This window comes from Anopheles moucheti, chromosome 2 (assembly GCF_943734755.1).
Source record: "Anopheles moucheti chromosome 2, idAnoMoucSN_F20_07, whole genome shotgun sequence".
Classification (NCBI taxonomy): domain Eukaryota; kingdom Metazoa; phylum Arthropoda; class Insecta; order Diptera; family Culicidae; genus Anopheles; species Anopheles moucheti.
The window spans coordinates 32,170,724-32,181,303 of record NC_069140.1 but is presented as its reverse complement, the minus strand read 5'-3'; the positions used below and the strand labels follow the sequence as shown (position 1 = coordinate 32,181,303).

At 47.8% G+C, this 10,580-nt stretch overlaps 1 protein-coding gene across 1 annotated transcript; it reads left to right on the top strand.

Moving 5' to 3' along the window:
- The first annotated feature begins 2,868 nt into the window (after positions 1 to 2,868).
- LOC128309511 (mucin-5AC-like) lies at positions 2,869 to 5,487 on the top strand. Its single transcript, XM_053045919.1, has 3 exons — positions 2,869 to 2,982; positions 3,063 to 3,312; positions 3,374 to 5,487. Exons 1-3 carry the CDS (start codon positions 2,938 to 2,940, stop codon positions 5,353 to 5,355), a joined length of 2,277 nt encoding a protein of 758 aa, XP_052901879.1. The 5' UTR covers positions 2,869 to 2,937; the 3' UTR covers positions 5,356 to 5,487.
- Positions 5,488 to 10,580: the final 5,093 nt, after the last annotated feature.

Below are 10,580 nucleotides of genomic sequence, written 5' to 3'. Positions count from 1 at the left end.
CTAGATAGATCAGCTCCATTATTGATTATTTCACAAAATTCTGTTAAATTTAGTTGCCTAACCGATGTATATCGTCATTTAATATACCTATCATAATCGGAACTGGTTGGGGAAGATTATGAAATTTGTGGATTATCGGTCCGTTCAGCACGAGCGGATGAGAACCGTACTGATCTCGATGATTGAAATTAGTATAGCTTGTTGGAAATTCGATTCACCCGTTGGGTGAAAGGTTGTGGATAGCAAAAAGCATCAACAAGCTCAAATTCTCCAAACTTTTGGAGCTTAAACTATTATCAGCTAGCTTGTTAAGGAGAAATTGTACAACGATTGCATGACTTTAGGCGCTTTTATCGATCCTAGTGGAAAACGACTTGACTACTATCACTCACTGGTTTTGGTTTGCAATTGAAATATGTATGGAATTCCGGGTATGAATTCATGGAAAATGTCGTCAATTTCACTGCCGTTCAGCAAGCTGCAAACCATTATGTTTAACACATGCCAGAAACACACCGTACGGCACGAGGACTGGTTTGCTGCTAACAATTGCTACCACCAGGAAATGGTAATTCAATCATCATGTCTTTGAACTGGATCTTGATTTACAAAGTACCACGTGGAACAACCGATATCCATGTTGTATGAAACTATCGCACAGATTCAAACAAAACCCTTTTGCCAAAGACACACCGTTCGGAAGTGATAGCCCGATCGAACGTTGATTGCACTCAAACAGTAAACTTCTGTCGGACCACCTAACGCGGTCCATGGTGGTGTTCTGTCTTACTGCACAATCGGTGTGCAGTTGGCAAACTCTAGGACGAGCACAAACCCGTAGACAACCGTGTGCAATTGAAGCATCGGAAATCATGGTAAAGTCTGTCCACAAACGAAGAATCGTGTCGACATGTTGGTGAAAAATAAAATGGTTGTAGTTAGTGTGTGCTCTTTTTTTCGCTTCTCACAGGTGAAACTCATACGATGGAGGCTTCGTTTAACCCATCGGAAGTATCATGCACACACGGGACGTACACGTGTTGGCATTCGGGTTGAAATAGAACCTGCGAACCTGCTGCGTTGTACGATTGTAAGGACACATAATCAGTCGTTTCGTCGTCAGACCGCAACGCTCGTGCAGAGAATATCACCAGGGCGGAGAAGAAGAACTTACAAACTGCTATGCAGAATTCGAAATGTTGGTCACAGAGAAACACTCTGGCAAAGGAGTGAGAAGAACGATCGGAATAAATTTCGAATTAAATCCAATGACAAGCCATTGTTTGGTTTCGATTTTTTTAGATGTAGTACCCATGACGAGAACTGCGGGAGAACTGTTGTCATTCCAATTTCACTGCATCATGCCGTACAGTTCTATGCCCGTTCTAGTAACATCCTACAAATGGCTTCCAAAAACACTTTAAGATTTCGTACAATTTTCAAACAACTTGGTGCAAAGTTCTCCGTCTTTGGACAACTAATTTTAAAGCATCTTCCATCCGAGTGTCGCATTCGAATTTTTGCGCCCCGGAAACTTTTCTCGCATCATTCTCGGACGATTTTCGCTTACTCAGCTAAAATACTTTCCATTCGACCGTATCCTTTCACCCATTCACGGGCAGTTTATTTAACTTGCTCATCATCGATATTTTCCATCGCGTTGGTTTTGCGGCACGGCAACCCTCCTTTCCGCAAAAGCGTCTCGCTTCGGGGATGCGGCGTTGCGGATGCCGCGCAAACGAATGCGTTTAGGCCTCGGTGGGTAGGAGAACCGATAGTTACAGTTCCGGCATGGCACAAAACGGAGCGGACTATTTTTAACCGGAGCGATGCCGTGAAACTATTGCCAACGAAACGAATGCGAAACGCGGCGGCGGAAGGATGTAGTTACCGAAGGGAATGTGTTTAAGGTGCTTTTGGTTGGCGAAAAAAGGGTTCCGACTGTAAGCGCTGGAAGCGGTAACCGATTTCGAACCGATTCCGATGAAATGGACTGAAAGGAAATCGATTTCGAAGTCCCTTTTTCCCCCCCTGATGCTGGGAAGGTACATCTACGGAGCTACCGTCAAAGGGAAGATTGTCCGAGAGATTGTCACTTATTTATGTTTGCAAAGGGACTAGAATCAGATAACCCCAAAGAGTCATTTCTTTGCTGTCATGTATTTAAGAATTTGCCAATACGGTAATGCCCGCTACAGATGATCGTTTCGGCATCGGTAATCAAATCTACTGGAGAAATTGATTTCATCCACTGCTGATGGGCAGATTTGTTATGATTTGATAACCACTGTCCGCTGTCGACCGTCACATGCGATTGTACTCAATCACCGGAAAAGGGCAAACATTTTCAAAGAAATCTTGCAAATGAGTTCTCTCGCAGTAAAAGTGCTATTGAGATGGATAGATAGCCGATGCGGAATGCCGGTAGCTTATTCCGATTAACTTAACAAAATTCATCGAACTTTTCACACAATGCGAGACTGTTTGCTGCTTATACAAAAGCACACAAGCGGGAAGACGAAACAATCTAGATCTGGCAGATTCCATCAACCAGCAAGGTAATTGAGTCATCCCTTTTCCGACACCTGCAGAGGGATTAGAGCGGAACTAGTGACAATCCAACGCAAACAAACTGGATGCGTTCGTTGCCAACTAGATTCGTTTTATCTCGTTTGGTAGCAGGCTGTGCGTCTTATCGTGTATCAAATCGCTCAACTATCGTCCGGGTCTTATCTGCAACTAGTGGTAGTCAGCGCATATGGCCCTGGATTAAGTGTTTCTTCCCAGAAGCCGTACCGGGTTTTGTTGGCCGGGGCGGTGCAACAGCCGTTTAAATAAGCACGACCTAGACCGGACCAGCATCAGTAACGAAACGACCCAGCCTACAGTGAAGTACCTTTGGGAATTGGATTGCAACAGTAACAACCGCGTGCTAGTATGGATTTTGTTTTCCGAGCGTTCTTTCTGCAGTTCCTCGTATTCGTAAGTGTCCGGAAAGGTGCGATTGCGTTAGCGCTTTGAACTATAGACAGTTGCTGCTGCTCTCTGTCTACTTGCTACAGGGGCTGCTGGTGTCGCATGTACGACCGCAAACCGGAGGAACCGATTGCCACGGCAAGGACTACCTGTGTCTGGACGATGTCCGATTTCAACTTTGTGTAGATTATGGTGACGGAAAACCGACGACCGTTAACGACGAGGTGCAGAACTGTCCGCAGGGAACGTTCTGTAGCAACAGTGGTCACTACGAGTGCGATTCGTTCGTGCCACCCTCGACCACTGCTGAGCCACACGTTAACGTTGATGATGATGGTAGGATGGGCTGGAAATTGTGTTTTCTTCAAGAAATACTAACCATTTTCGTACTGTTCAGCTACGGCACAGCCCGAGACGGAGGAAAACGCCACGAACGAACCCGTGGTGGAGGTAGAGGATGCTACTTTGCCTGCAGCAACGGATGCTCCTGCAAGCAACCCGGCCACAGAGGGCGCCAATGACGATGACACACCAGCAAATCCCGAAGCAAGCGGACCGCTCGATCCGGTAGAGGTGGAAGTCACAACGGTGGAAGATGTGCCCGCCCAGGAATCTTCCACACCAACGGTGGAAACGGCGACTAACGAGGTTCCGGAAGAAGAAGTTGCAGTTCCATCAGAAGGTACCGCATTGCCGGAACAGTCGGAAACAACCGTAGCACCGGAGTCGGTCCCAGCGGAGCCGGAGGAGGAATCAGCACCATCAACATCGGGCCCCGAAGCGGAAGCGGTCGAGACAACGTCGCAATCAAACAATCCGGAAGCCGAAGAATCCCCCGTGGAAACGACGGCACCAGTCGAGCCGGAAGCAACCAATCCACCAGCAGCAGAAGAATCAACGACTTCATCGCCCGAAGAAACGACGGTTGCGCAGGAGACCGAACCAGAACCGGTTGCAACGGATGCACCCGAGGTGGAAGTTGGCGAAAACACGGAATCGGTTGTAACGACCGAACAAACGGTCGGTTCCGAATCATCTGGCCCCGCGGAATCGGAAGCAACGACGGTGGGTGAGGCGGTAGAGCAATCGTCCACGGATGCTGCTGAAGCCGTTACGACGGAAGAAAGTCTCCCATCCGAGCAACCAACGGAGAGTGAAGTACCGCAAGATTCATCAACGGTCGCCGCTACAGAAGCACCCGGACAGGAAGAAACGGAAGTGCCTGCGGATGATAGTAGCGTGGCTCCCGAAACAACCGCCCAGCCAGAAACCGGCGAACAGGAAGGTTCCGAAGTGGATCCATCTGAGCCGTCGGTTGTTCCAGAGGTGCCGGAATCAACCTCTGAACCATCCGCCCAACCGGACACTCCGGAATCGACCTCCGAAACAGAAGCTGCTGATACGACCCTGGCTCCAGAAGTTCCAGAATCCAGCTCCGACCCATCGGTCGAAGCTCCAGAAGCTCCCGAATCATCCAGCGTCAGTTCGGAACCTTCCGAGACAACCGCGCCAGTGACTGAGAATGAAACCACGACAACTGTCGCTTCAAGCCCCAACGATGAAGACAGCTCGTCCTCTGACCCTAACACTAACGAGTCGGGTTCGAACGAAGGATCCGCATCTCAGGACTCCACGGAAGCACCATCGGCCGAATCGGGTGCGGAATCGAACGAAGGCACCGGAGTCGTCCCGCAAGCACCAGGTTCCAGCCCGTTCGTGTGTCCTGCTGCGGGTCGCTTTGCAAATCCGACCGACTGCCACAAGTACTACGTCTGCTTCTGGCTGCCATTCGGACTGTACAGCCTCGAGCAGAACTGTCTGACCGGGTACGCGTACAACCCGACGCTGGAGCGGTGTACTGCCGACCAGAGCGTTTGCTTCCCGGGACAGTTCACGTGCATGGGACCGGGTCGGTTCCCCGACCCAACCGATCCGACCCAGTACTTCTGGTGCGTGTGGAACACGTTCGGTGGCTACCTGCAGTACAAGATGCAGTGCCCGATGGGCCAGGTGTTCAATCCCTTCCGTGGTCGCTGTGCGTTTGTGGTAGCGGGTACTCGATCGCTCCCGTTGGACGAACTGGACGATGGTGAGCTGGTGGCCGGTGAAGAATCGACCCCAACGGAAGATGTGGTAGTGGAACCGACCCAACCAGCAGAACCTGTCGCCCCGGTAGAAGATCAACCGAAGCTGAAGGTGAAGTTCCAGTGTCTGGAGGAGGGCACCTTTGCCGATCCGAACAACTGCAGCCGTTACTTTGTGTGCACGCTGAAGAAGCTGGACAAGTTCAAGAAGAGCAAGTTCAAGTGCGTCACCGGCGAGCGTTTCGATCCGCTGGTGAGCGCGTGCGTTCCCGATGTGGATGCCCTGTGCGAGTAGACCGGAAAAGAGGCAAAGAATCTCAATCGGCATAAGCGTCTAGTTAGAAGCAGTTTGTAACGGAAATCGTTTCGTACGCGAATAAAATATTTATCGATAATTTACACCTTCTGGCAAGTTAGAAAACACCGACCAGCTAAATTTGTGCCCCGTTTTGATTGGGTTTGTTCGATGACATTAGTGGGCAACAGTGCGTCAAACATGGGAAACATTGTTCATGCATGCAATTGTGTCGGTAATGATGCAATTGCAAGCACAATCATCGTGTGGATCACTCCAATGCAGCTCAATTTGTAACTGTAGCGTAGCTAAATTAATCGATTATCTCCACACCATGAGATGGGGCTTGGCTAGGGGCCGCAGTCCCATCCCACTGTCCACTCCCTTTCGTCAGGTGATTGTGGGGATAATGGCAAACATTAATTTTACGCCACATTTAAGACTGATTTAGCGCGGATGTGAAACCAATGCAGCCGGAGGTTTCAGGTGTTAGATAAAAGTGCCACAAACTTCAAACACACTAATCCCGCCCTGGGGGGGGGGTGTGTTTGTGTGTGATAAAAGTGCACTTGCAAATGACACCACAATCGCAATCACTCACCCGGAAGTGTTACGCAGCGCAGTGCAGTGCCGGGGGGTTGTCCGGGTTGTCGGGTGCGAAGGGTGCAAACAACAACAAGGGTGAAAAAAAAGCGTACTACACACTTTTCCCACGCCCGTTAGAAGTTCGCCGGTGAGCAAATATGCGAGCGTTTGTCAAACAGAGCACCAACAGCACCAGCAACCAGTAGAGGCAGCGTCCACGGCAGTGGATAAATATTTGATGAAGCGTGTTTTTAATTAATTTTAATGGAAACACAATAACCTCAATCTATCGGATGACAATTATTGGGCCGAACTGTGAGGTGTTTTGTTTTTCTGAATTCCTTCCGAGCGATAAACATCGACGGTGCGGATGGCTCGCACTCACTTTGTGCTTCTGTTTTCATCGTTGGTTTTATCGTTGTTTCTATAATACGTGCTTTTTTTTTGTTGTTGTTGGTTGATGAACAATTTGTTCGTTGTTCTTATCTGATATCGTGTTTTTTTGTTGTTGCTGATGGAATGTTTATCAGTGCCTTTGGGGTAGTACAACGCAAGTAAAATAATTAAAATAATTAAATTACAACCAAAAAAAAAAAAACAAGTATTATCTGTTGCTTTTGTAGTAATGAAGGCCAAACAAACTGCGATGCCCTGGTGGCATTTCGTATTTTATTACCTTTTTGTGAACGAACAGAACCATCAACCCATTAGAGAACCGGTAAACACTCGCCAACGCTCGCATGGTGTACGCTGGTTCGACTGTTTACGGTACTGTGTTATCATGGTGCCCGCAAGCTACGCGTCCGCCCGAAAACGAGTGTAGGGATGCGAGATGATTGTCCCCGACACCTTCGGGAAATTCCAAAACCTCCCATCCAACGCATCGTATGTGTGCCATCAAATCAACCACCCATCGGCACTCGTGTAGGGTTTCCCGGGTCCGTCCTGTGCCGTCGCTTCGGGCTGTGCTTTGGTGGAAAAACAAAATCCAATCAAAACATCATAATTCGCGCCCCGCCGAATCCATCTCCGGGGTGTCTAGATTGGGGTTGTTGTTTTTTTTCCCCTCCCCAAATAGACCATCTTCCAACCCTCTCCTGCAACGCCATGGTTGTTACGCCATGTGGATTTATAATCCCGCATTTGGGTAGGGAAGAACTTTCGCTTCGATTCGTATCTACTCCTCCCTGGGCAGGAGTGGGAATTCTGATGAAATTTAGAGGAAGGATTGAAAGAAAGAAATCGTGTTGAGGTACCCTCCAAACAACCGATCCGTGCCTTTTTATGTGTGTTTGGATGGTGGCTGGCTGGGCTTCATGTACCCGGGGCCGAGCTTAAAACGGATCAACGAAGGGACAACGATTGTGGCGACCCAGCGACGGAACAAAGCGAAATACAAATGTTAAATAAATCATTCAAACTTTAGCGACGGTAAAATTCAATTACGATTCATCTCGGGGATACAATCACACACATGCACGGTTTCTACCACCCGCATGGAGTTGTAATCGTATCGCACTGTGGGTTAAAGCGAGATCATGGTGCGCTTGGTTTCTGATTCGAAGTAAGCTCGTCTAACTTGTTTGTAAAGTGAATTTAAGAGCTAGCAAATAAATGCACCGAAATACGTTGAAAATAATGCTAAAATATAATAATACCAAAATAACCCTCTGGTTGCAAGATCAAGCAAGTGTGTATGCAATTTGCATACATTTGGGGGTTTATTCAAAAATAAGCCCGAATGTATGCAATATGATGGACAATTTGGCTCAAATATTTTCCAACAAAAATTTGTTCAAAAACCTAAAGCAGTGTTTGCTTAGAATTCAATAACGAAGTAAACAGTTTGCATGATTTCAGCTATATTTTGAATTATTTTTAAAAATGTCCTACACCTCATCGTTACCGCACTGTGCAGTACTGGTACGACGGCAAAGGAAAATTCTTTCAGTGTTCCTCCATGCTAGAAATGGACCCACCGTGCTTTGCATGTGAAGTGAAGAACGTACCCTGCGGGGTATGTTTTCTTTCAACGTAAGTCCGCAGGAAATCCCCGGATGATGCTAGTTACGCCGGAGCAACCGGCACCGGCGTCGTTCTATGTTTTCATATCCCATAACGGAGAAATATGATTTGCCCGAACACGATTCCGTCCCGGTGGTTTCTTGTGCTAACAGGGACGGGTAGGCAAGGGTAAAGCATAAAATCAAATTGAAAGTCGAGGGTAAAACGAACCGAAATCCCTACCGTAAGAGATGAAATATTCACTCTCTAATCTTCATGTAACACGGCGAACCGTTTAAGCCCCGTAACACGGTGCTTGTGGTTGTTTTCTTAACGGGTTTTTGCTAGTACCGAAAAATAATTAAGTATATGGCTCTTCCCACTGGCAGCACTTCGGCGAGTATCAGTATTCCATTGAAAATTCATACGATGACGTCTCCAACGTCTGACGTCTGACGGGATGCTCTTTCCAACCGGCCAAGAAGAGCTTGACCTTTGCACGGCACATTTTATCATATTTGAATGCTTTTCTCACAATAAACATGGATCCTTGCGCTTTACGATCGATACGCACGGATACGTATTGCCTGCGTCAGCAATACCATTTCATCATCGCAAAAGCCAGCTCAGCGTTCCCCCTGTCGGCTGCGGGAAAACTCGGGCGCACCAACATCGAAGCACGAATCGATCGGCCGCAGGACGCAGGAAAAGCTGTTCGCTGTTCGCCAAAGCAAACAAACCCCGCAACCCGACAACATGCACACGGGCTGGTATGGCTGGCGGGCATGCCACCAAACGAGCACAGAAGAAGTGACAGCCCATCGCGCAAAGTGGAACAACAAATAGACGGATTTGCTTAGCACACACACACGCACACGCAAACGCCCGGGTGCGGGTGAAGTCAACAATGCGCAACCCACGAACGACGATTGAAGACGCTTCCGAATGCGGTCACGGCTTGAACCGCAGCGAGCGGGTATTTATTTTCTTGAATGCTTTTCTTTTCTTCACAGTTGTTTTGTTCACATCCTCTTTTAGATTTTCCACGCACACACACACGCGCGCGCGCGAACTCGCACACTAGATCATATTTGCAGGGTGTGCGTTGGGCTGGCCTGGGGGCTGTGTTTTCCGGGAAGCAGGACACAATCATCCGGCACCACCTTAGCGACGGCGAGCTTGATTAGGAACGCATCCGTGTTGCTTGGGCGCGTTTCAGGGATACGCCAATCATCCATCGGCCAAGTGGACCAGAATCGTACGGCAGCGGAAACGGATACATAAACGGAAAACCTATCTTCCTGTGGGATGTCGTTGATTTTTATTCTTTTGCAGGAACGAAATAAAAGAATCAAGCAAAAGCTGATACATCCAAACAAGGGCGCTCGCCACAAGTGGGAAGGATGTCACGGGACCGTCCCCAGGAGTCGTGAAGTGCCCCGCGGGGTGGGGGAAACGGCATTGTGTGCTTCATTGTTTGTTTTGTGAGTGCCTCTCAAATTCAGCGATGTGTAACTGAAATTGGATTATGTTGAAGGACCGCCCTGTTCCGTACGCCCACTCAGTTTCCGGTGCTACCCTCTGGTCCGACCGCCCAAGTGACCCGCTTTTCCGAACGCTGAATAATGCATGGGCAGGGAGTATGAAAATATAATTTTATTTCCTCCCCCTTTCGGCACACACACACACAAACACATGCCCGATTGGGAAACGGCTTACTAGCTGAACGAGTTTTCCCGGTCAGGACATCGGGCGGTTGGGGGTTTCGGGTTGTTTTTGGATTGCTATGGCAGTGGGAGGTGAAACCGCAAAATTTGTCACATTTGCCACGTTTCGACCGAACCGGCGCTTATGAGATACAGCACACCTCCCATCCGAATGGAAAGCAGGCTCCGAAGTTTGATGAGCTTTGGAACCGGGCAGCGCCAGTTCGGTGAAAAGTTTTGATGCCAAAGGTGTGTCGTTTATTTAGCGTTCTTAATGCTTCCTGGTAACTAAAGTTGCCTTCGCCGGAAAGTTGGTGCTTGTAAAGTCGGACCGGAGATGATCGTGCGATGGTGTTGCGGTGATGGTGATTCTAACCCATTTGCGTGTATTTGTGTTTTCGCAACATGGTGTGCTTCTAGGACTCCGACCGAGATTTCATAGTACAAAAAACCGAGCGTTCTGCTTTCAATTATTCATATTTTAGCGAGTGGGAAAATTATTCCGCCTAATAGCAAAATGATGTATGCAGTGTTTGCTGGATTGTACAATCCGCTTATACAGTGAGTTCGTATGAAAATCACTGTCCAATAGAGAAATAGATAAATTATACACCTCTTTGCGCCTGAATGTATGCAAGCATTCAACCCACTGAAACTAGGCGGATTGCATACTTTACCAGGTTTACAGATATGAAACTGCTGTTCAGTGATAAATGACACTAATGTTAAGCGTATGACATTTACAAGTGTTTTAATTATTGTTTTGTTTCTTTAGTCATCTATCAATTATTTTAAATTCATAATTTGTCAAGATTTGCACAACAAGGCATTATTTTGTGGACTCAACAATGTCGGGTTTTATGTCAGAATCTGCCATTTACATGGGACTGTCTATTTCTGCTTTCAATCGCTACTAGCTGTTAATATCTA